The sequence below is a fragment of the Poecilia reticulata genome, chromosome 11, assembly GCF_904066995.2.
Source record: "Poecilia reticulata chromosome 11, P_reticulata-male-v2, whole genome shotgun sequence".
NCBI classification, from domain to species: Eukaryota; Metazoa; Chordata; class Actinopteri; order Cyprinodontiformes; family Poeciliidae; genus Poecilia; species Poecilia reticulata.
In genome coordinates this window covers 29,648,321-29,675,228 of record NC_088840.1, presented here as the reverse complement: position 1 = coordinate 29,675,228, position 26,908 = coordinate 29,648,321, and the positions used below count along the sequence as shown (strand labels likewise).

The following is a 26,908-nucleotide window of genomic DNA, read 5'->3' as shown; positions in this document are numbered from 1 at the left end:
ATAAACTAATCACTCATAAAACTGGTGGAATTGTAAATAACCATAAATTAATTAGCTGCTTTATTTGCTTGTATCCGTTTGTGCCCGTTTCATTTTGGTTCAACTGTTTGATGACCCTTTTATTGTGAAGGGGAAACTTCCGGTTTAACTGTTAACACAAAGGCAGCTTAACGACCAAAAGACCGAGGATAAATTGGAGCTAAAATGTTCGGTGCTGCTAGCAGCCCGGTTTATAGCAGCACACGGTAAGATGTTAGGAAGTACATGTTTAAGCATTATTTTACTAAAACTGCATCTGTTTAATTATATGTTAAAATAACCATTTATTTTTAGGTTGTAACCGTTCAAGTTGTAAATGTTATTTTTTAATTAGGTAAACAGTCAGACTGGGCTTAAGGATTTTACTTTACGGTATTTTTCTGCATACATTCCCAGCTCTTACGGTGAAACTAAAGGTTTATGGCTATTAAACCTGGATATTCACAGTAAAGTTTCCCTCATGATGCCAATGGTTTTATTTTTCCCGCTCAGCCGTTTTTGAAAGCAGAAGAAGAGAGTTGGAGCCTCTGATGTTTCACTTCCTGCTGCGATGCAGAGTTCAGTCTGAGAAGAAGAAGAAGAAGAAGAAGAGGAGGTTTATGTGGAGGATCCTCTCCTCTGTGACACCAAGATGAAGCTGCTTCAGTTCCTCTTCATCCTCCAGCTGAGCTCGCTCTCTCCAGGTAAACTTTACATCCACAGGCTGAAAGGCAGAGCTGGAAGCAGCAGGACTACAGCTGTTACCTCCAACATGAAGATGGTGCTTTGAGCTTCAAACTTCATTTGGAATCTGTTTTTATTCAGGATCAAATTCCCTCAACATCTGATTTCTGTTCAGGTTTGGTTTAGAGAACCAGAATAAAGACACTTTAAGGTGGAGGTCAGGTAGCTCTGATGGTTTCCCTCCGACCACAAACTGAATAATGAAGCTCAGCGTGTTGCTCCTGATTTAATGTTCTGGCTGTTTCTGGAGCTTATTGCTCCATGCTGCTCTGAAATGAAAAACTCGTCTCCCTTTTTGTCGTTTCAGTTCTTCGTGATGTTTTCGCTTCAGACCCTCTGACAACAGAGACGCCTGAAGAGTTTGACTGTGAGTAAAACTTTGGTGGGGTTGTTGGCCCACGGCGCCAAGCAGGCTAGCGCCGCCTCTGCCATCAGGTTTGGCGGTGAAGGGACAGAACCCATGTGCAGACAGCCATTGGTGAGAGGCATTATGGGAAATTTAATCAGCAAAACGTAGCAGCAGAAAAAACAGCATTGAAGAGAAAAAAGACCTGGACGCATACAGTATGCAGCGTACAGTCGGGCCTTTTGGATCCGACGCCATGCAGGGCCCGTGTCACTGATATCGATGCTTTTTCATATTTAATCTTCATAGATCCACAGGATCTAAAAGACCTGGAATAAAATATTGCCAAACAACAAAATACTTTATCATCACGATCAACAGAAACAATGGAACAGCATCAAAGATCTGCTGTTGCTGTATCAACCTTCCAGACCCCTCAGGTTCTGGTTCTGGTTCTGATCTGCATTCAGAACCAGAACCAAATGAGGAGAAGCAGCATTCAGCTTCTATTTACCACGAATCTGGAACAAACTTCCAGAAAGCTGTAAAACTGCTGAAACACCGAGCTCCTTTAAATCCAGACCAAAACCAGCTGGTTAGAGTTGCTATGGAAACCTGATCAGTGCTGAACGTAATGACTAAACGTCACGTTTTGATTGTTGGTTCTGTGCTGCATGACTGTGTTTTTATGGCGTAAAGCCCTGAAATGCCTTCCTGCTGAAATGAGCTGTGCAGATAAAATCTGACTGATAATAAACTCATCTTCTCTTTAGGAAAATAAATCGTTTAGGTAGAAAAGGAGAAACTACAAAAATAAAATACTCAATAGACGTCTCTATTAGTTCTTTCTTGTTTTTTTCAATTGTTCTTAGGAAAAAGATTCAAAAATAAGAAATCTTCTTCCTTTCAAGGCGATTCTGTTTTTCTTTCAATAAAGTGTAAAAGTATGTCAGCATAGCCTGAAGCTGTGGGTGGAGACTCTGTTCCTGCAGCGCTGCACAGTTTACTACAATAAGTAATAAATAAAGCCACATGGTGCTACAGACATTTGGATACTGCAGTGTCTGCGTGTAGTGAGGCTGTCGACTGGAGCAGCGCGCCGAGTGGGCGGGCCAGCGGAGCCTACCTGCATTCTGATTGGCTGGCGCCGCTGAGCCACGTGACGAGCGAAGGGGGGGGATGTGATGCTGCGTGAGCAGCGCAGCTCTGACAGACAGAATCTGCAGCAGTCTCTGCCTGCAGGAGAGAGAAAAACCTTGAGAGTCAATGTTTTTACAAGAGTTTTGTTCAAAATCAATTCCAGCGATGCTATCGGTCATTTCGATATGAGGACCGATCCGCCCACCTCTGGCGGGATACGCAGACCAGCTTCTACACGTACTGAAGAGTTCACCAGAGAAAGGAAATCCTCGGAGCTCTGGAGCGTCTGTTGGAGGCTGATATGGAGGACTTTTCCTGCCGTAATCCAAGAACACGCATGTTCAGTCTGGGAGCAGGATTTCATGTCTTTCTTCTCAAAACTTGTTACACTTGTACTCAAAACTTCTCCTGGCATCCAAACTTAGGCTGCGTTCACACTGCAGCCTAAAGTGACCCAATTCAGATTTTGTGACGTAATGCGACCTGTATCCGATCTTTTCATGGCAGTGTGAACAGCTCAGGTCGGATTCTTTTCGAATGCGACCCATAACCGATACTATCGGATTCAAATGCGACCATAACGTCCAGGCCGCATTCATCCGAACCGAACGTCACTGATTCTCAACAAATCTCACTATTCTGCGTCTTGATGCGCAAGAGGGCAGAAAAACGACAGCATGACGGACCATGTGAGGATTAAGCTGTTAATATGCTGGCCTGGTCAGACAACAACTTGAAATGTGTAAAGTCCAGTTCACACGATTTCAGAATTTTCAAACCCTGAGACTCGAGCCGATAAAAATCCCAGGTGTAGCGGTTTGATGTGACAGTTCTGTGTTTAGATTTTCTGTTGGATCCTTTAAGCTTCAGTTAATTAGTATTTGTTGTTTTAATGTTTACATTGAGAACAATAATGACTACAAGTTCAGTTAACTTGTTTTAAAACCAGGCATTAATCTGTGTTTTACTACAATCTACCTGCAATGCACGAAGCATCAGCGCCAAGCCCTGGCTGAATGAACATCTATGGAGGAATCCAGAGGTGCTGAATTAAGAGACGATACACAAACTCCATTCTCTCCGGCTCACAGGCAAACAGGAAGACATTTAATGCACATCTGCACAATCACACATTACATTTTCATCATCACATTTTCATCGTCTCAGTATCCAAAATGTCTTGCCTTTTGCTTCTGGCTTCGAGCATTTATACCGTTTCAGTTTGCTATTGTGATTTGGAAAGCGTCTGACCAATGGCGTTAGACTCGTTTCTGACTCCGTTTTACACTGAATGTGTGTTGGAAGTTCAGAGAGTTCTGGGTTTGACCTCGTGGAAGTTAAATCTGCTCCCTCAGAGACATTAGTCAATTTGTTAGTTCTTATCTGTCCAAACAGAGACTCCGGCCGAGTTCCTAGCACGCAAGCAGGAAAGGACGGTCGCCAGGAATTCCTTGCACAACAACTTACTGGGTCAGATTGACCCAGCACATTCGACATGATACATTCCTTTTCAGTAAAACATATCTTAATGTGAAGTAACGTAACTTTTAACTATTAACATAATTATATTCTTCTACATTCTCCCCTAAAATAAGTACGCTTATTTTCTAGTTAAATTGTATTGCATTGCTCTCCCATGGTCATAGGTTCCATCGAAAAACCCCGATCAGTAGCTGATCGAAAAACCCGATCAGCTACTGACCGCTGTCAGTAGCTGTTAGCGATCAGCAGCTGTTAGCAATCAGTAGGTTAGCTGTGTGCTAACCATCCGCCAGCACACAGCTGACAAATGGTTGGTGAACAACGGAGCAAAAAGCTGATGTTGTTTCTCCTACAGATTTCTAACCACAGTAGCATCCAGTGGGTGGTCCAGGTTGCTACAATCAGTAGTAGCCACACAGGCACATCCACTAGAAGGAAACAAACGCACCCAGTACAACACTTTCATTCTATTGGCTGAGAGGTTGCTAGGCGACTGTGCCAAAATGATTTCCAAAAGCAAGCAGAGTCTGAGCAGAGACTGAGTGTGAGTGCGAGAAGTTTTGAGTACAAGCGTTACAAGTTAAGATAAGAAAGATATGAAATCCTGCTCTCAGACTGAACATGTGTGCTCTTGGATTATGGCAGAAAAATTCCTCCATCGCTGAATCCAAAGATGAGGCTTTGGGATTCAGGTTTTGGTTTTGTGGTGAAGATCAGTTCTTAACTAATCGGCTCTGAGTTTAATAAATAATTCCCACAAAACCCAGAAGTGGTCCGCGCCATCTTGGTAGGCAAGCGAATCGCAAAGCACAAATGGACCATGACTTCGACACCAACAAAAGAAACTACATGGACACTCTTTACCAATGTGCAAGAGAAACATATATATATGAACAAAATAGCTGGTATCAGGATTATCCTGTATGAGACGGAGAAAGAAAACATGTCAGACGATGTGGACAAGTTGTAGTTCACTACTTGGTCAACCTGAAGTCTGAACAACATGGAGGAGCTTCACAGCCTGAAATCCATGGATGCATATAATCAATGTTTCAATGTTTTTGTAAAGGACATACAAACTCTTCGTGTGAATAGCACGGTTCTGGTCACTGGCAGAGTGAGTACATGTAGCTCAATGCTTCTCAATTCCAGAGCAGCTGATCCAAATGATTGCATGGCCTCTTCTGCAGCCATCAAGTCCTGCAGTCTGTTAATCACCCTCAGATTCAATCCAGGTGTGGCAGAAGGGAAACCCCTAAAACATGCAGGGCAGGGGGGCCTGAGGACTGGAACTGAGAAACGCTGCTGTGATTTACAGAGACCTGGCTGCACCCGGACATTCCTGATGCCAACGTTTCCACAAAGGACTACCGGACTGTTCGGATTGCACTGAGAGCGGTAAGCGGAAAGGAGATGGGCTTCCCATTCTAGCAAACAATCGTTGGTGCAATCCTGCTCATTTAACGGTTTAGGAGAGAATCTGCTGCCTGGACGTTGAACTGTTGGTGGTTGGTCTTCGTCCCGTCAATGTTGTCGTGGTGACTGCTTACATTCCTCCCTCTGCTGACCCCATGGTGGCCTGTGACATCATCCACTCCGCTGTAGCTCGCTTGCAGACTGAACATCCAACCGCATTCATGGTTGTCTCGGATGATTTTAACCATGTCACCATGGACAAAACCTGCCCAGCTTCACTCAGGATGTGAGCTGTCCCAACTCGGGACCTGCTAACGTTAAGGATGCATACAGTTCCTCTCCCCTCCTTCCACTCGGACGGTCCGATCATAACCTGGTGCGCTTCAGCCTATGTTATATACCTCTGATGAAGAGACAGCCTGCAACCACGGGGACTGTGAGAAGGGGGTCAATGGAGGTCACTGACTGGCAGGCACTCTGTGAGCCAAATGTGGAGGACATCGATGAGTTCACTGAGTGCATAACAGATTACATCAACTTCTGTGTTGACTCCATCATCCCGACTGAGACAGTTTACTGTTACCCACATAACAAGTCCTGGGTAACAAAGGAGATCAAGACCATCCTGAATCAGAAGAAGAGGCTTCCAGAGATGGCAACAGGGATGATGTGAGAGTAATTCAGAGGTGCTTGAAGGTGAAGGTCAGAAGAGCTAAGGAAGATTATAAGAGGAAGCTGGAGAGGAAAACATGAGAGGTCTGGATGAGAACTATCACCGGGTTCAGATCAACTGTGCAGCTCTTAAAGGAAACGTAGACGGAGCCAATGAACTCAGCCTGTTTTTCAACAGATGTGACACTGCAGCCCCTGCACCTCCTGCTCACACTCCCATCAATAACACTGCTGCTGTCCAACAACCCTCCCCTCCCACAGAGTCCTTCATCTCACCTCACTCCTCCTTTCCTCCTCTTCTATTCAGTGAGCATCCCTCCACCCCTCAGCTGGCCACCTCTACCTCTAGAGGATACATCACCGCCAAAGATGTTAGAAGACAATTGGTGAGACTCCACCATGGCAAGGCTGCAGGCCCTGACGGTGTCAGCCTGAGGTGCTCAAATCCTGTGCTATCCATCTGTTTAGTCCTCCAGCTTGTCTTCAACATGAGCCTGCATCCCTGTGAGTCCAAAGACTACAGGCCTGTGGCGCTGACCTCCCACATCATGAAGTCCCTGGAGAGACTCGTCCTGGAGCCACTCCGGACCCTGGTCCAACCTGGACTCCTTGCAGTTCACCTACCAGCCAAAACTTGGAGTTGAGGACACCATCATCTTCCTGCTGAACCGTGCATACGATGACCTGGACAAGCCAGTGAGCGCTGTGAGGATTATGTTGTTTGACTTCTCCAGAGCATTCAGCACCATCCGTCCATTTTTTGAGTGAGAAACTGACGGCGATGCAGATGGATCCCCCTTCTGAGGGGGATAGGGTGAATGGACTGTTGGCTACAAGAATGGCAAGAATGAGGGTTCACAAATGATTTTATTTTAAAAGAGTTTTCTTTTATTTCAGCTGTGTAGATTTTCTGTAAAGAAGAAAAAGAGAAATAAATACCCTCATTTCCCCGTGTCCGAAAAAATAAAACTCCAAAAGTTTAAACAGAAAGTTGGACCTGGTGAGCCGATCAAAAACAACAAAACGGTGCAGCAGGGGGCCGACCCAATACAGGCCCGTCGAAGCCCCTACTAGTACCGGACTAAAGCCCAAAAAGAGTCTACTGCAAATCGAGAATCGAAAACAGGACAACTGGTCCCACCAGGCCAAAATCACAACGAAAAATCAAACAGAGGCTAACAGAAACCACCGTATAGCAGGCTGGACGTCGGCTGCGGCCCACAGCCACTGGAGACGAGCGCCGTGTCAGGACGCGTCCCGGTGGTGGAACGGAAGGGCGGGTCTCACAAACATCGAAAACCAGCCTATTTATAGGCTGACCAACAGCCACAACTTGGCGTAATCAAATTAATTAACAAAACTAAGAAATGATCCAAACTCCAAACTATATTAAAAAACAAGTGTCACTCCACTAAAGTGTAGAAACAACACAATCTAGAAAAATAGACAAAAATAATCATAATGTGCCTGAAGCACATAACACCCGACCCGAAGTGCTCTAAAGCCAGGACCAACACCAATGCCTCCTGTTCGATGGTGGAGTACCACCTCTGACCTCTGATATTGGTCAAGTTTCTTTGAGAAATAAGAAACTGGATGTTCCACCCCATCCATCAGTCCCATCCTGGAGAAGGACGGCTCTGACGCCAGAATCACAGCCAACTGAAATGGCACATCAAACACTGCGGCGTTAACAAGCAATTTCTTAGTCTGCTCTAAAGCCGAGAGACACGGATCAGACCAAATAAAAGCCACTTTAGTAGGTCTCTTAAAGTGGCAGCTACAGAGGAAAAGTTCTTACAGAACCCCTTGTATAACCGGCCATTGCTAAATAGAATCGTAGCTCAGTACGACTGGTGGGTACAGGAACAGACAATATAGCCTCTACTGTAGCCACTGATCCATGTTAGGACTGTCTAAGTGGCAGAGCCCAGTTCTGTGGCACTGTGTGTCAGACAGGAGCTCCACAAGGGCCTGTCCTCTCTCCCTTCCTCTTCACACTCTATTCATCCGACTTCAGCGACTGAGACCTGTCATCTCCAGACGTTCTCGGATGACTCGGCTAAGGTTGGTCGTATCAGAGAGGGTGATGAGACTGATGTGGGCTGAACCACCTGCAGCTCAATGTGGATCTGAGGAGGAGGATCAGGACATCACTGACTCCTGTTACCATCCAGGGGTCAGTGTGGACATTGTGGACAACTGTAAATATCTGGGCGACCACATTGATAAAAAACTGGACTGGGTCAAGATCACTGATGCTGCGACAGGAAGGGCCAAAGTCACCTCTACTTCTGAGGCGGCTGAGGTCCTTCAACATCTGGTGGACTTTGCTCAGGACGTTTTATGAGCCTGTGGTTGCCAGGGCCATCCTGTATGCTGTGGTGTGCTGGGGCAGCAGGCTAAAGCTGGAGGCACCAACAGACTGAACAAACTGATCCGGAAGGAAAGTAACGACGTTGGAGTGTAGCTGGACTCTCTGGCAGTGCAGAGAAACATCCTGTCCAAGATGGAGGACGTGTTGGACAACGAATCTCATCCACTTCATGACCAAATACATAAATCGCTATGATCATATTTGTATTATTAATATTTAATATGTTAGATGGAGTACTTTGTCAAGGAATAAGCAATTTCCCCTTGGGGATCAAAGTATATTTCATCTGTCTGTCATGTAGCTACGTGTCCTAGCTAGTTCAGCAGTAAGTATTACACAGAGATGGATCAAGCGTTAAAAATTATCATTAATAGTTGTAATGTGTCAGAACCAGGCGAGAGCTCATTCTAAGCTTGTAGCTTGGTTATTGTCATTGTAGCAACTCCATAGAAACTGGCTACCAAGATGGCTGTCAGCTACAAAGTTCCCAGAAGTTATACGATTTAAAACCCTTCAGGTTGCTGCAGGTTTCTGGTCCAGATTTGTTCCTCAGTGGTTGATGTTTGAGTATTTTCTCCGTTTTCATCCTGCTGCTCATCCTCTGCTCTGTGACCCTCTGTGTCCTCAGACGACCCTTACGTTCATCACCTGGGCAGCACATGCAGGTGGACTCTCAGGATGCCTGGAAACGGGAGCAGGGAGGCGGTTCCACTCCAAGCGGACTATTTAAACACTCTGACTAAGCAGATATGCCAGGACCTGAAATGTGGAAAAGTTTATGATGTGAATAAAACCACGGCGCCTGCCAAAAGCAAGTGCTTCCATGACTGTTTGCTCCGGAACTGGCGTCTACAGAACTGCTTAAGGACGTTTACGGCAGGATGCATTGTGGCCACGGACGTGGCCTGTGGTGAGACTTTCCTGATTCTGCAAGAACATAATAAATCTGATCATAATAAGTCGGTTTGGATGCAAACTGAATGACCGTGGTGAACCGATTCACCTGCTATGTTATAAAACAGTAGCAACTACACTATATAACCAGCTGCACCTAAAATGCACTGATGCAGGTTTAGGTCCTGTTGACAATCACTGAGTTGCCGTGGTGGTTTGTGGTGTGTGCGACATGGGCAACCGCCCAGGACAGCATCATGTGGGGGGCTGCCCTCTCTGCCAATCCACTTCCAGTGCTAAATGTTCTTTCAAAATTAGTTTGACACCTTAGAGGGTGTGATTGCATTGTTAGACAATTTTTATGCTATTGGTGGACAATGGTCTCAAAATGACAATATTATCATTTATAGCAATAATTTCTGGGACCATTAATCACCCAGTAAAATGTTATCGTGACATGCCTGCAGGGAGAGCTGGAGCAGTGTTCACAGACTTATGCACAAAGCACACACACCTTTTTCAAGGCTATAAACACACACACACCCTCAACTCACTGGCTTCGCTGGCCACTTTTCAGTGAAATCATGGGATTGTTTTCAGGTGTGAACTTCCTGCTTTAACGTCCTGCTCATGTCGTCTTCAGGTCATCAGTCCGTTCGGCTGAAGGAAGGTGATGGCCAGTGTGCCGGGCGGGTGGAGGTGTGGAAGGACATGGTGTGGGGCACGGTGTGTGACGACAGATGGGACCTGAGAGAAGCCAAGGTGGTTTGCGCCCAGCTGGGCTGTGGGACCGCTCTCAGGGTGACGGGTCAGAACGGGTTGTTCCCTCCAGGGAGCGGACCGATTCACCTGGACGAGCTGAACTGCACCGGGAACGAGCAGAACCTGTGGGACTGTCCGGGTGTCCAGGAAAACTCCGACTGCGGACACAAAGAGGACGCTGGTGTGGTGTGTTCAGGTCAGTCTCCACCAAACATCTGGTCTGTTGGACATGAACTGTCCAAGCCGACGTCTGTCTCTGCCAGTGTCCACATTTGGACACAAACTCGTCTTGTGGATGATGAAGTTGAGCTTTTTGTAGAGCCCTGCTTAGGTTACGTTCACACTGCAGGCTGAAGTGACCCACATCTGGTTTATCTTAAAATGCGACCTGCTCCTGATCTTTTCATGACAGATCAGGTTTTTTCCAGTGTGACGCAGGTCGGTTGGATATGTGATTCAGAATCCGATACATCCATCCATCCAATTTCTTCCGCTTATCCGGGGTCGGGTCGTGGGGGCAGCAGCTTCAGAAGGGAGGCCCAGACTTCCCTCTCCCCAGCCACTTCATCCAGCTCCTCCTGGGGAACCCCAAGGCGTTCCCAGGCCAGCCGAGAGACATAGTCCCTCTCCAGCGTGTCCTGGGTCTCCCCTCCTCCCGGTGGGACATGCCCGGAACCCCTCACCAGGGAGGCGTCCAGGAGGCATCCTGACCAGATGCCCGAGCCTCAACTGGCTCCTCTGGACGTGGAGGAGCAGCGGCTCTACTCTGAGTCCCTCCCGGATGACCGAGCTTCTCTCTCTAAGGGAGAGCCCAGCCACCCTGCGGAGGAGGAAACCCATTTCGGCCGCTTGTACCCGTGATCTCGTTCTTTCGGTCATGACCCAAAGCTCATGACCATAGATGAGGGTGGGAACGTAGATCGACCGGTAAATCGAGAGCTTCGCTTTTTGGCTCAGCTCTCTCTTCACCACGACGGACCGGTACAGCGCCCGCTTCACGGCAGACGCTGCCCCAATCCGCCTGTCGATCTCCCGCTCCCTTCTTCCCTCATTCGTGAACAAGATCCCCAGATACTTAAACTCCTCCACTTGAGGCAGGACGACCCCCCTGACCCGGAGAAGGCACTCTACCCTTTTCCGGCTCAAGACCATGGCTTCGGATTTGGAGGCACTGAGCCTCATCCCGGCCGCTTCACACTCGGCTGCGAACCGCTCCAGTGAGAGCAGATCACGATCTGATGAAGCCAACACGACCACATCATCCGCAAAAAGCAGAGATGTGATCCTAAGGCCACCAAAACGGATCAACACCTCGGCTGGTCAGAGATTCTGTCCATGAAGGTAATGAACAGAATCGGTGACAAAGGGCAGCCTTGGCGGAGTCCAACTCTCACCGGAAACGAGCCCGACTTACTGCCGGCAATGCGGACCAGACTCTGACACCGGTCATACCGGGACCTGACAGCCCGTATCAAAGGGCCCGGTACCCCATACTCCCGGAGAACCCCCCACAATGCCCCTAGAGGGACACGGTCGAACGCCTTCTCCAAGTCCACAAGACACATGTAGACTGGTTGGGCGAACTCCCAGAACCCTCCAGGACCTGCTGAGGGTGTAGAGCTGGTCCAGTGTTCCACGACCAGAACCACTCTGCTCTTCCTGAATCCGAGGTTCGACTATCCGACGGACCCTCCTCTTCAGGACCCCTGAATAGACCTTACCAGGGAGGATTAAGAGTGTGACCCCCCTGTAATTGGAGCACACCCTCCGGTCCCCCTTTTTGAACAGGGGGACCACCACCCCAGTCTGCCAATCCAGGGGAACTGCCTCCGATGTCCATGCAATATTGCAGAGTCGCGTGAGCCAACACAACCCTACAACATCCAGAGCCTTAAGGAACTCCGGGTGGATCTCATCCACCCCCGGGGCCCTGCCACCGAGGAGCTTTTTGACCACCTCGGCGACCTCGTCCCCAGAGGTTGGAGAGCCAAACTCAGAGTCCTCAGGCTCAGCTTCCTCAACAGAAGGTATGTTGGTGGGATTGAGGAGGTCTTCAAAGTATTCCGCCCACCGGCCCACAACGTCCCGAGTTGAGGTCAGCAGCGCACCATCCCCACTGTAAACAGTGTTGGTGCTGCACTGCTTCCCCCTCCTGAGACGCCGGATGGTGGACCAGAATCGTCTCGAAGTCGTACTGAAGTCTTTCTCCATGGCCTCTTCAAACTCTTCCCACGTCCAAGTTTTTGCCTCAGCGACAACCCGAGCCGCATGCCACTTCGCTCGCCGGTACCCATCAGCTGCTTCTGGAGTCCCACAGGCCAAAAAGGCCCGATAGGACTCCTTCTTCAGCTTGACAGCATCCCTCACCGAAGGTGTCCACCAACGGGTTCGAGGGTTGCCTCCGATAACCCACCTCGGCAATGGAGGTACGGAACATGGTCCACTCAGACTCAATGTCCCCCACCTCCCCAGGAACGTGTTCGAAGTTCTGCCGGAGATGAGAGTTGAAGCTCCGTTTCACAGGGGACTCCACCAGACGTTCCCAGCAGACCCTCACTACACGTTTGGGCCTGCCAGGTCTGACCGGCTTCCTCCCTCACCACCGGAGCCAACTCACCCCCAGGTAGTGGTCAGTGGACAGCTCCGCACCTCTCTTCACCTGAGTGTCCAAGACATACGGCCGCAGATCCGATGACAAAATCGATCATTGAACTGCAGCCTAGGGCGTCCTGGTGCCAAGTGCACATATGGACGCCCTTATGCCTGAACATGGTGTTCGTGATGGACAATCCGTGACGAGCACAGAAGTCCAACAACAGAACACCACTCCAACCACGCCCCTCCAGGTCTCACTGTCATTGCCCACGTGAACGTTGAAGTCTCCCAGTAGAACAAGGGAGTTCCCAGGAGGGGCACTCTCCAGTACCCCCTCTAAGGACTCCAAGAAGGGTGGGTAATCTGAACTGTTGTTCAGCCCGTAAGCACAGACAGCAGTCAGAACCCGTCCCCCCACCCGTAGGCGGAGGGAGGCTACCCTCTCGTTCACCGGGGGAAACCCCAACGTATAGGCGCCGAGATGGGGGGCAACAAGTATGCCCACTCCAGCCCGGCGCCTCTCACAGTGGGCAACTCCAGAGTGGAAGTACGTCCAGCCCCTCTCAAGGAGACTGGTTCCAGAACCAGAGCCATGTGTCGAGGTGAGGCCGACTATTTCTAGCCGGAACCTCTCAGCCTCGCACACTAGCTCTGGTTTCTTCCCCACCAGAGAGGTGACGTTCCACGTCCCAAGAGCTTCTGCAGCCGAGGATCATACCGCCAGGGTCCCCTCCCTCAGCTGCCGCCCATAGCACAATGCACCCGACCCCTTTGGCCCCTCAGACAGATGGTGAGCCCATCGGAAGGGGGACCCACGTCTCCTCTTCGGGCTGAGCCCGGCCGGGCTCCGTGGGTAAAAGCCCGGCCACCAGGCGCTCGCCATCGTGCCCCACCTCCAGGCCTGGCTCCAGAGTGGGGCCCCTGTGGGAATGCTGGATCTAGCATTCCCTCCAGGTGAGGGAATGCTAGATCCAAGGTTGTTGTGCATCATAAGGGGTCTTCGGGCTGCGCTTTGTCTGGTTCCTCACCTAGGACCTGTCTGCCTTGGGTGACCCTATCAGGGGCATAAAGCCCCAGACAGTATAGCTCCTAGGATCATTGGGACACTCAAACCCCTCCACCACGATAAGGTGGCAGCCCAAGGAGAGGAATCCGATACATATGGGATCTTTTCAAATGTAACCCGTCTGTACGGGCAGGTCGCATTCATCCAACCCGAACGTCTTTGATACTCGACAAACGTCACTATTCTGCGTCCCGATACGCGCAAGCGGGAAAAAGGAAACGAGCAGCGTGGCGGACCGTAATGAGGATGGAGTTGCTGATGTGCTGCTCCAGTCGCACTGTAAGATTCGCTCCACCGTCAGCATCTAGGTTTACTTCCACAAACACTGAGCTCTTCTGTTTTCATGGCGGTTGGCTAAACGCTGCGCTTGTTCTCCTCGAGTGACGTTATTGCGCCCTCTACTGTGCATGTGGGAAACTTTCAGGTCGTTTGCAGCTCAATGAAGATCACATACAAACCGCTTTTCTCTGGAAGTGTGAACAGCCACGATGAAAATCAGATTGAGCATTAAGGTCTGCAGGGAGAACGAAGCCTTATTTCAGTTTCTGTTTCTTTAAAGTAATAAAGAATCTGAACTTTGAAGAAAATCCTTAAATCTGAATGTTACAGATTAACTTGAAACTTTTCTCTGCCTGTTTTTCCTGCAGTATCCAAGATGTCCTTCGGAGTCACCAAAACAGGTGTGACTGAGTTGTCGAGCACGGGGTTAAATGTTTAAGATCAGCTGTATCTGAATCTCTGATGTATCTGATGTCTGTCCGTTGCTCCCAGCTCCTCCTGCAGGCGCCCCTACTCCAGAACATCTCTGCATCATATCTCTGTCTATTGCGGTGTTTGCTCTTGCCATCCTGAATTTGGTTCTCTGCTGCATTTTCTGTCACAGCCACGGTAGGTCCTCCTCTCCTCACCTGGTAAACATCTGTAGGGAAAAGACCTGCAGTAAAGTTGGTTCTAACGTTGTTTGCAAAGATGCGGGCGGTGTGGTCAGAAGAGCCGTTGTTTTGAAGAACATGCTGATCAGTAGTCAGCGAAGTGGAAACACAGATGGACCAAAGCCTGAAGCATAGATTCTAAAATACTGATTTATAGATCACAAGTAATGTGGAATAAATATGAATCATAAAGTTTAACAATTAATAAAAATGTTAAAACAAAAATAAACCACTTCTCACTTCATATTTATTCTAAATATAATATCTAAAATATAGTAAGTGTATTGTGCTGTGTGTTATTAGCAATGATGCCATAATCATCTGGTCCAGGTGAGGAGCAGAGTTCATGTGAAGGTCAGCGGAGAGATGAGGTCACATGACCAGCAGCAGATCCACCCCATGATAACATTTCTCTCTGCTGTCGCTAGTGATGGGAAATGAAGCCTCATGAAGCAGTGAAGCTTTAAAACCTTTTGCTCTGCAAAAAGGTTCGTTACTCGATGCTTCATGACTCACTAGTGACACCTGCTGGTGAAACTAACAGCCTTGTCACTCAGGTGGATCATACTTCCAAAAACTACTAAATGCAATATTGTCACAAAGTTTTTATCAAACTCATGTTTAGTAACAGGAGAATCAATGAAACCATATTTAATCGTCATGTTTTAATTATTAAAATTATTTGTCTAATCCTGGTTTATGTTGAACGTCAGTGGTTGTGTTGGGTTTTATTTTATATCAGGATTTGACAATAAAGACATTTGATGTTTTAGTGTCTTGGGAGTGCAGTGCATGCTGGGACGTTCACTTTTTCTTGGATTTCTATTGGCTCTGGTCCCTTATATTTGGCTACATGTTGAATTTTAGTTCTGCAACAGGATTAAATCTGTTTCTGCTGTGAAACACTGATATATCTCTGCTAATCAAACTACAAATAAAGTGGAACTTTGCAAAAGGTGAGAAATTGGGAGGTGGAGGGTTAATTATTATCTAAGAATAATTTTATTGTGAGGATAATCTCAAAATATTCCCAGATGTCAGAGATTTTCCTCTTGCTGGCTCCATTTCAGACAATCAAGTTTATTTGTGTAGCACGTTTCAGCAGCAATGCAGTTCAAAGAGATTTACATCATGAAATCACAAAAATATAAAGTCATAAAAAAAAACATAATCTACAATTGAGAAAACCAGAAACAAACATTAGATTTAGATGAGCGCCATCATCAATACACATCAAATATGTTGGTCAATGTTCATTTTATTTTGGCCACTGAAGACAAATGGACAACAACCCATGATGCAGCGCGGCTCATCGGGCTTTTATTTTGAAAACGGACATGCAAAATGAAGCAGTCACGTGACCCAGGTGATGCGAGGCCATAGACATTCGACAGGTTCGCTGGTTAACGAATTCAACATGAAGACAGGCGAATATCACACAAGCCTAGTTTATGAACGTTACCCAGTGCTAACATTAGCTAGCACAATATGCTACCGGGGATCGCGGCAGACTAAATATGCGACTGTCGTCATAAGTTGTGTAAGATTTCTTCTTTGAAACCAGGTGGACACTTTAGTAGCTGCTAAACGGTTTAATGTTGTAAAGATTACTGACCTTCACATTCTGTGTCCCGCCACCGGAGCCCTGCAGTTCGGGACACAGTTCTGAGAGTCATCCGCTTTAGTCAGCGCTAACCAATCAGAACACGTTGCTCGTCCTTAAGCCCCGCCCCGGATGTTCATGTGAGATTCCCAAGCAAATAAAGTTCAACCAAAAAACAGGAGCTTCAAAAAAAACTTAGACTCAACCAAAAAATTCTGATATGCAAAAATAAAAGTTTCAAACAAAAATTTGTGATTTCAATTTTAAAAAGTTTTTAAACATTTTTTTTGTTTTGTAAAAAAAATATTTTTTATGATAAAAAGTTTTTAAGATTTGTTTTGTTTGAATTTTTTTTTATTGACTACTACTTTTTTGGTTGACATGCTTTTTTTATTGAATAATTGTGAAACAAATCTAACTCCATACAAAGTTCAAAGCTCTAGTAACTTATCAGCTGTAGCGTTTTGTACCAAAACCTCTTCTGTTGCTAGGAAACCGAACCTCTGCATTACTTTTCTTAAAATTATATATTGTTGTTATTGTATAAACTAATCACTCATGAAACTGGTGGAATTGTAAATAACCATAAATTAATTAACTGCTTTATTTGCTTGTATCCGTTTGTGCCCGTTTCATTTTGGTTCAACTGTTTGATGACCCTTTTATTGTGAAGGGGAAACTTCCGGTTTAACTGTTAACACAAAGGCAGCTTAACGACCAAAAGACCGAGGATAAATTGGAGCTAAAATGTTCGGTGCTGCTAGCAGCCCGGTTTATAGCAGCACACGGTAAGATGTTAGGAAGTACATGTTTAAGCATTATTTTACTAAAACTGCATCTGTTTAATTATATGTTAAAATAAACATTTATTTTTAGGTTGTAACCGTTCAAGTTGTAAATGTTATTTTTTAATTAGGTAAACGGTCAGACTGGGCTTAAGGATTTTACTTTACGGTATTTTTCTGCATACATTCCCAGCTCTTACGGTGAAACTAAAGGTTTATGGCTATTAAACCTGGATATTCACAGTAAAGTTTCCCTCATGATGCCAATGGTTTTATTTTTCCCGCTCAGCCGTTTTTGAAAGCAGAAGAAGAGAGTTGGAGCCTCTGATGTTTCACTTCCTGCTGCGATGCAGAGTTCAGTCTGAGAAGAAGAAGAAGAAGAAGAAGAGGAGGTTTATGTGGAGGATCCTCTCCTCTGTGACACCAAGATGAAGCTGCTTCAGTTCCTCTTCATCCTCCAGCTGAGCTCGCTCTCTCCAGGTAAACTTTACATCCACAGGCTGAAAGGCAGAGCTGGAAGCAGCAGGACTACAGCTGTTACCTCCAACATGAAGATGGTGCTTTGAGCTTCAAACTTCATTTGGAATCTGTTTTTATTCAGGATCAAATTCCCTCAACATCTGATTTCTGTTCAGGTTTGGTTTAGAGAACCAGAATAAAGACACTTTAAGGTGGAGGTCAGGTAGCTCTGATGGTTTCCCTCCGACCACAAACTGAATAATGAAGCTCAGCGTGTTGCTCCTGATTTAATGTTCTGGCTGTTTCTGGAGCTTATTGCTCCATGCTGCTCTGAAATGAAAAACTCGTCTCCCTTTTTGTCGTTTCAGTTCTTCGTGATGTTTTCGCTTCAGACCCTCTGACAACAGAGACGCCTGAAGAGTTTGACTGTGAGTAAAACTTTGGTCAGCAGCTTTTCCACTGGACAGACCCAAACTTCTGCTGCTCCGGCTCCAGTGGTTGGTGTCAATCATGTGAATCTCGTTAATTGTGTTTTCAGGGTGGATTGTTACTGCGGGGCCAGATTGAGACCTTTTTCAATAACAAGTTGTTGGGCTAGGATGAAGTGGCTTTTCACCGTCTTTAGCAGATGCAATGGAAACTCATTTTTTTCTACATCAACAGGATGTTACCAAACGCAAAAATGACAACGGGAAATGGTAGCATGCAGCATGATGGATAGGTTTATAGATCCATTTTCTGTTAATGGTTTTAAATGCATATTAGAAGGCTGAGGTTGCCAGGCGACGACGGTACTTTTCTGTTCCAACTGAGAGCAGAAAATGATCCAGAGCAGCGGCGTCTGCAAGCGGAGAAAAGTTTGAGAGCAGAGTGAATATTTGAGAGACAGCAGCAGTTTTGAGAGTAAAACTTTGAATGAAATCCTGCTTTCAGCCTGAAAATGTGTGCTCTGGAATTATGGCAGGAAAATCCCTCCATACGCTTCTCATAAAATGTTTTGCAGCGTTCCATCGTGTTGAATCCATCGCACTTCTGTAAAGTAGCCGACTACGGCCCGTTTACAGACAAAGATCCAGCGAAAATTGAGTTTTTCTTTTGTTTCTGTTAACACGTTTACATGAAGACTTTTAATTACAATCTTTGTTTACACAGAAATGGCATGAATCAAAAAGCTGCAATGCCTCTGCCACGCCACTAGTTGGTGCTAGGTTTGGACAAACGACAGTTTTCCCTCGTCATCGACCGCATTGTTGACAAAGTGATCCCGCCACTGGCTGGTTCTCCCGGGTCGCGTCCATTAGCGCCTCCCCCACGTGTTTCTTCGCCGTAAACCCGCTAATTAACGGAGTGGCGCAGAATGAGGTCCGTCTTCATGATTTAAGTACAGAGGCATAAAATGAGCTCCGAGCTGTGGTCAGATTTATAAGAGTCAGAAGCACCAATAATACTCCGGTATCTGGCATTTTCTGTAGTTTCTTCTTCTGTGGATTGTAGAAATGTGTCATAAAGATCCGTTTATTCTGTTCACAAGCCGATAGACACGTTTCAGAAACATCTGGATCCTCAAACTGCCGTTGTCAGAGAAAACATTCGCCATTTTGGTGTAAATGTAGTTCAAACGCAACGAAACGTCCATTTTCACCAGAAATAGTCGTCGTGTAAACGGGGCCAACATCTAGAGGTTTTTCCACGGACATCGGTCACGGACCGCTGTTCCTGTTGTTGCCGCCATTTTGGAGCTCAATGACGTATCGGCGCGTTGATCCACCGCAACTCGCTGAATAGAAACTGATGTTCAGGCTTTTTGCTCATTTTATTTCCTAATCTTATGCACACAGCTATAATGGCTGTGTGGATAAGAAAATATATTCAGTTTTTAAAAATACAAAATGTAGCCTGTCAGAGAGAAACTGAGTATTTATTTACTGTCATTTTTTCACCATGTTATTCATACATTTCTAAATGTTGGAGTTCTGAGCTAAATATTTAGTTCACCTGCTTTGCTGCTGTTTTTAATAATTCAATTCAATTTCTACTCCAGAAACTCTGGAAAAGCTCCACAGGAAGCGTCTTCGGCTTTTTCCTGCTCTGCTAGTAACCCTTGTGTTTGTGACGACTGAGGCAAATGAAACCAGTTTCACGGGTGTTGGACCCAGTGGCGCAAAAAGTGGGTATGCAGGGTATGCAACGCTTAGGGGCGCAGCACCAGAGGGGGCGCCAAAACCCCGTCTGGAGGGGGCGGCGCGCCGATGATGTTTTCCCGTACACTTCAGCGCCTTACGCTCCTTCACATCGCGCACATAACGAGGCGATTTTAGCAAACTTTACCCTTCACGTATCCTCGTCTCGGGGGGCTAGAGAGCTTTTGTTTCCTACGTTCCTTCACCCTGACGTACCTTCCCTGGGGGGGGGGGGCAGAGGGTCGGGGGCGCCGATTTATGTTTTCGCATCCACCTGAATAATGTGTAGCTGCGCTACTGGTTGGACCCCATTTGCAAACACAAGGTTAAGTGTTGCTTTAGATTGTTCTTGAAAAACTAATCGGTCTCGGCTGCACAGTGAACCAGTTGATTCTTTACAGCAGACAGCCGCTCCTCTTACTTTCACCCCTGGTTCTGGTCCAGATTTGTTCCTCAGTGGTTGATGTTTGAGTATTTTCTCCGTTTTCATCCTGCTGCTCATCCTCTGCTCTGTGACCCTCTGTGTCCTCAGACGACGACCCTTACGTTCATCACCTGGGCAGCACATGCAGGTGGACTCTCAGGATGCCTGGAAACAGGAGCGAGGAGGCGGTTCCACTCCATCCGGAGGTTATTGACACTCTGGCTGACCAGATCTGCCAGGACCTGAAATGTGGAAGAGTTTATGCTGTGAATAAAACCACGCCACCTCCCAACATCAAGTGCTACCATAAGTGTCATTTCCGGGATTGGCGTCTGCAGAAGTGCTTGCAGGCAGAGATGGCAGACTGCATCGTGACCACTGAAGTGGTCTGTGGTGAGACTTTCCTCATTCTTCAAGAAAACATTTATTGTTGTTGTTGCAAATGATCTTAAACCGAGGAAGACTGGGATGCTGTGGTGGTGCAGGGTAGAGCACAACCCACCTAGGAGGCCTCAGCCCTCGACGCGCCGTCAGACTCATGACCTGATGGCCTTTGGTGCTCGTCTTCCTCCTCTCTCAGTTCCCACTTTCCTGCCTGACCACTTTCAAATAAAGGCTACAAAACCTTTAAAGGGATCCACGATTAGTTGCAACAATACACTATTTTAGATGTAAAAGCAATACAGTAAGAATTCTGCGCGCTGTCTAGTTTTTATAAATTTTAATAAAATATTGTCACAGGAATGTCGCCATGTTGTTCACACTGCAATGCATTCTGGGTAAATAAGTGTAAAGGTCCAACTGCCTGGCTCCGTGTTTCAGATCAGTGTTTCTCACCCTGTTTCAGCTCAGCGCCCCCCCCCCCCCCCCCAGCCTTTATCCAGCCCCCCTCCTCCCCCCCCCCAAAAGAATCTGCAGGCTACTTTACACTGACTATTATTTTATCATTAATATTAACTATCACTATTGTAGATGTTTTTATTTTTATGCTTTTTCTGTATTTATCATCAAAAATAATTTCCAGGAGAACAAAAAGTCATGAGAATAGAAATTATTTTCACAGCGTCTATGAAAAATGTAATAAACATTCAAGTTAAAATCTGTAGGCCTATCAGCCAATCAGAGTGGAGAATATATTCTTATTCTTTTCCATTTTCTAGTGTTAAATCTTCCACTAAATGACCAGATTAAAGATGTTCAACATGCCAGTTTAAACTCTGATCTATTAGCAACCGACTGAGCTGCAGCATTAAAACATGGATAGAACTGTAACTACATTAATCAAAGCTCTTCTTCTCTTCAGGGTTTCTGGTGGTGCAGCTCTGTGCTGCCTTCAGGAGAATGGGACATCAGAGCATCATCCATAAAACTTCATGTGGCATTTATTGTGCAAACCAGAGCTTTCAGTGGAAAAACTAAAGTTCCTTTTAATGCCATACAAATATGAGACAGAAACATGGATTATATCTTTATATAGACCTGTCTATTGATTATAGATCAGCGGTTCTTAACCTTTTTTGAGGTACCGAGCCCCCCAGTTGCATATCCGCATTCACCGAACCCTTCTGATTCCCCCCCCTCCCGACACACAAAATACGTTGCAGTATTCTGATTTAGTAATGTAATTATATTAGCTGTGTTACCACCCCACACCACTAGTGGCAGTACCAACCCTGAAAAGATGTGACTAAGGAGCAGATTTAGATTATAGAATTTGGTAAAAACTGTGAGTTTTGCTGAAGTAAATAAAGACACAAGTTCAAATCCATGTTGAGAGTGGAGCTCCTTCAATCAGGGCTCCTCCGCAGCTCTGATTGGCTAAGCAATGTAACATGATCCTCTGATTGGCTAAGCAATGTAACTGATCCTCGGCAGCAAGTGATGTAAAGCGGGGCGTCATCACGACTTTACACAAGTGAGTCTTTACCTCCGCAGCAGAGGCTCCGCCAAACCCCTGGGGTTCGATCCAACCCAGGTTAAGAACCGCTGTTATAGATTAATAGTTTTACTACGATAAAGAAAAATCTGGTTCTTAATCAGATCCTAATGAGTCAAACTGAAAGTGTCATGGAGTCATCAGCCTCATGACATCGCAAATAATATTGAAGAAATAAATATATCAAATCTAATTTACAACATAAATAAGTGATCAGTTCTTTAATATACATTTATTCTCAGTACTAGATGTGGTCTCAACAAACCCATGACACTTCAACAATATTATTTTACCTTTTATCTGGAAATAGTGTCTATTTATTCTTGCCATACAGTCTCTGTATTAATTATTGCTCTAAAGGTCTTGCCATACCAGTTTATTCCTCTGTATTTACTAGAGGAGTGCCGATCGATCGGCAACCGATCATAATCGGCTGATTTTTGTGAAAAAGTGCATGATCGGCGATCATTGGCTCTTGTTCCCAATCACCTGCATCTCATTTCTCAGCCTGCCTGTGCAGCTGGTCTCCTCTTTCCTTCACTCTGCAAACGCGCAGCAACAAATCCTAAGCGATGTGGAACTATAACTATGACGCACTGAGTGAATGGGGACGTTTGGGTGTTGCGGCGGAAAATTGAAGCAGGTCAAAATGCATCAAAGTCTAAACTGGCATTATTGTGCATTTAGGGTGTAAAGTTTACCTTCAACCAAAGGCCCCAGAGGAATCCCTGTCAGTTTTGCTTGTACAAATGATTCAAAGTCTTCTGGAGAAAAATGTTGACACAAATGTAGCTGCTTCAGAAGTTGTTTGGATTCGGTGTCCTGTCAGATGAGCATACGCTGTCAGACTGTGCTCTTCTTTTTTCCTGTGGGAAGCAATCCAGATTGACTTAACTGTTCTGTTTTATTATTATTATTATTATTATTATTATTATTATTATTATTATAGCCAACAGTGACATCGTGTGGCATCATTTAAAATTACACCAGTCAAATGCAACATGATAAACTTGGAGAAGTTCCTGTTTACTCTACGTTACAGTGCAGAATGGACCAAACCGGCATCCATCGGTGAAAACGAGGCGACCGCCACGGATGAAAAATATAAGAAAAGATGTAAATTTTTTGAAGCAATTATGAGTTTTGTTGTATCACAAGCTGCAATTTTTTTAGTTAATAGGAAAATTAACTGCATGACGGAGAGTCTGAAGGGGGAGCAGTCCTTCCTGCAGCCTGGACCCTCTGGAACCACCTGGACAGGTGTGGACAGCTTCCACCACCAAGTCCACAGGGCTGACTGTCCTTCATCATGTTGATGCTCAGCTGACGTTTCATTCATCGGTTTAAATCTCAGCAGTGGGACCAGAATCCGAATGCGCTGATCTTTCATCGTCTTTACAAACGTCTCCGTCTCATTAGTCCCCCAAACAGGCGCTGATACAGATTTCACTCAACATGATTCATTAAAAGAATAATTAATTCAGTCATGGGATTGTTTTCAGGTGTGAACTTCCTGCTTTAACGTCCTGCTCATGTCGTCTTCAGGTCATGAGTTGATTCGGCTGAAGGGACATGAGGACCAGTGTGCCGGGCGGGTGGAGGTGTGGAAGGACGGGAACTGGGGCACGGTGTGTGACGACAGATGGGACCTGAATAACGGCGACGTGGTTTGCGACCAGCTGGACTGTGGGATCGCTCTCAGGGTGACGGGTGAGAACGGGTTGTTCCCTCCAGGGAGCGGACCGATTCACCTGGAAGAGCTGAACTGCACCGGGAACGAGCAGAACCTGTGGTTCTGTCCGGGTGTCCAGGAAAACTCCGACTGCGGACACAAAGAGGACGCTGGTGTGGTGTGTTCAGGTCAGTCTCCACCAAACATCTGGTCTGTTGGACATGAACTGTCCAAGCCGACGTCTGTCTCTGCCAGTGTCCACATTTGGACACAAACTCCAACCATCAAAACATTCAACATCCAACCGTCCTACCATCCATCCTACCATCAAATTATTAAACCATCCATCCATCCTACCATCAAATTTTCAAACTATCCAGCCATCCTACCATCAAATTATTAAACCATCCAGCCATCCTACCATCAAATTATTAAACCATCCATCCATCCTACCATCAAATTATTAAACCATCCATCCATCCTACCATCAAATTTTCAAACCATCCATCCATCCTACCATCAAATTTTCAAACAATCCAACCATCAAATTATTAAACCATCCATCCATCCTACCATCAAATTATTAAACCATCCATCCATCCTACCATAAAATTTTCAAACCATCCAGCCATCCTACCATCAAATTATTAAACCATCCAGCCATCCTACCATCAAATTATTAAACCATCCATCCATCCTACCATCAAATTATTAAACCATCCATCCATCCTACCATCAAATTATTAAACCATCCATCCATCCTACCATCAAATTATTAAACCATCCATCCATCCTACCATCAAATTATTAAACCATCCATCCATCCTACCATCAAATTTTCAAACCATCCATCCATCCTACCATCAAATTATTAAACCATCCATCCATCCTACCATCAAATTATTAAACCATCCAGCCATCCTACCATCAAATTTTCAAACCATCCATCCATCCTACCATCAAATTATTAAACCATCCATCCATCCTACCATCAAATTATTAAACCATCCATCCATCCTACCATCAAATTATTAAACCATCCATCCATCCTACCATCAAATTTTCAAACCATCCATCCATCCTACCATCAAATTTTCAAACAATCCAACCATCAAATTATCAAACCATCCATCCATCCTACCATCAAATAATCAAACCGTCCATCCATCCTACCATCAAACCGTCCTACCATCCATGCATCCTACCATCCTCTGTCTTTTCTCCATTTGTTTTAATGTTAGTTTTTGGATACTTTCATTCTAACCCATCAGTTTCTCTCTGTTTGCTTAAAGTAATAAAGAATCTGAAATATTTGACCTTAAACCTAAACATTATGGATTAGCTTGAATCGTTTCCTGTTTTCCCTGCAGATTCGAAGGCGTTTTTTGGAGCACCCACAGAAGGTGTGACTGACTCCATGACCACATCGTTCGTTCATACAAAAAAGGTTTTAGGCATATGAGGTGATTCTGTAAATCTTAATATATTTGATGTTTGTCCATTGCTGCCAGGTCCGAGATTCATTCGTCCTGATTCAGGCGTTCTGACTTCACAGCATTTCAGCATCATATTTCTGTCTATTGGGCTTCTTGTTCTTGTTCTGATCAGCATGGTTTTCTTCCGCGTTTACTGTAATTTGCACGGTAGGTCCTCATCTCCTCACCTGTAGGACTAAAGGTCAAATCTGCAGCAAATCTAACGGTAAAGTTGCTTTTAACGTCATTAGCAAAGCTGAGATCGGTGAGGACAACGGAGCAGACGGTTTGAACAACCTGCAGACGATGAGGAGGAGACGATGAAGATGGACCAAAGCGTGAAGACGTGTCGGCTCTAAAATACTCATTGTTAAAAATCGCTAGTCATAACATGTATAATAAATATTTATCATAAAGGGTAATTAAAAACTATAAAATGAAAACAAACCATTTCTCACTTCATGTTTATGTGCTGTGGATGCCAACGCCTCGTCCCCTGATCTGCTCAACTTCCACATGTTGATCATCTTCTGATTTGCTGACAGCTTTGATTGCTGCCGTTATCTGCTGGTAACTGTCGGAGCAGCCATGTGAGGAATATTAATCCCACACCTCTTCCCACTTCCAGCAGCAGGAAGACGAGGCGCTTCAGACGGAAACGCTGCAGGACCTGCTGCTTTCTGTAGCCGTGCCTCACCGGAGGACAGACGGCGCTTCCTCACTTTCACTTCATCCCTCTGCACAGCAACACAGCTGTGACCCAGACACTCAAATAAATAAGACGATATGTAATGAAGAAAAATATTGTCATGGAAAAAATACATTAACAAGAGTCTGGATGAGAAGAAATAAATGTATTAAAACCTTGCAAGCGAGAACAGAAATGGAGTCGAGGGGTCTGTCAGTGCTCTGACCAACTGGCTCTGACTTCCTTTTATAGGTTCTGGTCAGAACAGACCTGATTGGACAGTCCAATCAGACTGTCCCTTCTCCGTCTCCCTGTCCTCCCATCTTCCCTGCTCAGCGTCTGTGTTTTCAGAGTCTTTCTTTTGAATAACTTACAAAGTTCCAAATTATGGATCTGGTCAGCTGGTCTCTCAATGCAACTGATACAATATTTTCTCCACTGGGAAACCGGGTAAAGGGGATCCTCGTGTCCCGACGGGACATCCTTCACTGGATACACGATGGATTCTGGATGGAAGTGGAAAACCGTGTGTCTGACGATGTTGAAGATGTGTAGATGATTGGATTCATGATGGCAGGTTTCTGCTTATTGGAGTTGGCCGATACCTGGATTATCGGGAATGTGGGAAGATGCCGGCGGCAGTTTAGGCCACATCATGGCTGCCGGGTTGATGGGATCTGCAGGGCGATCAACACTCAGACTGAGACGATACGGGAGCTGAGCCGCAGACGGGGTCCGATCCTGGAACAGGACCGAGGCCGGGCAGCGGATCTCGGACTCAGAATGGATACGGTGACCTTGGAGAACGATGTTTGCTCAGCTGTCCTCCCCTGGTTGTTATGGCGACAGGAGGCTCTGCTCTGCTGCCCCCCTCCCTGGATCAGCTGCCCCCCTCCCTGGATCAGCTGTGGGCCTGAACGGATCAGCTGGTGGTGAACCGGTCATCATATTCCTGCTTCAGTCAGGGTTCCTGGTCTGACTCCCGGCTTGTTGTGTTTATATGTACTGAGGTTTTTCCTTCATCTCAGGGTGAGACAGGCTGAGTTTTCTTCTCGTTACCTGATGTTTCTCTCATTTGTCCTATTTCCTCCTGCAGGGCGGCGCCTGTCGGGCTGCAAGGCCTCAGCCCCCCCCCATCCCATTACCCCGCATGTTGTTGTGTAATGGATGGTTGTAGCTGAAACTGCAGTTTCATTGTCTTTGTGACAATGACAATAAAAATCTTCTGATTCTGGACTAGAG

General features: G+C 45.9%; 1 protein-coding gene and 1 long non-coding RNA gene across 2 annotated transcripts; one reads left to right on the top strand and one right to left on the bottom strand.

Annotated features, from left to right (window-relative positions):
• The first annotated feature begins 32 nt into the window (after positions 1-32).
• LOC103473059 (CD5 antigen-like) lies at positions 33-25,425 on the top strand. Its single transcript, XM_081612207.1, has 9 exons — positions 33-245; positions 532-722; positions 1,070-1,129; positions 8,824-9,105; positions 9,733-10,047; positions 23,377-23,691; positions 24,874-24,906; positions 25,015-25,146; positions 25,230-25,425. Exons 2-9 carry the CDS (start codon positions 671-673, stop codon positions 25,268-25,270), a joined length of 1,230 nt encoding a protein of 409 aa, XP_081468333.1. The 5' UTR covers positions 33-245; positions 532-670; the 3' UTR covers positions 25,271-25,425.
• On the bottom strand, positions 1,238-16,134 carry LOC145553575 (uncharacterized). The gene is made up of 3 exons (XR_014089610.1): positions 16,060-16,134; positions 2,235-2,563; positions 1,238-1,437 (listed from the first exon to the last, which is right to left on the bottom strand). It is a non-coding gene; the product is annotated as an uncharacterized LOC145553575 (long non-coding RNA).
• Positions 25,426-26,908: the final 1,483 nt, after the last annotated feature.

What these genes read in the sequence shown, in the direction of transcription:
- LOC103473059 (XM_081612207.1), top strand. Translation starts at nt 671, where the DNA reads ATGAAGCTGCTTCAGTTCCTCTTCATCCTCCAGCTGAGCTCGCTCTCT. An exon ending in GCTGAGCTCGCTCTCTCCAG is followed by an intron (nt 723 to 1,069) that starts GTAAACTTTACA and finishes TTGTCGTTTCAG; the next exon opens with TTCTTCGTGATGTTTTCGCT. An exon ending in CGCTGGTGTGGTGTGTTCAG is followed by an intron (nt 23,692 to 24,873) that starts GTCAGTCTCCAC and finishes TTTTCCCTGCAG; the next exon opens with ATTCGAAGGCGTTTTTTGGA.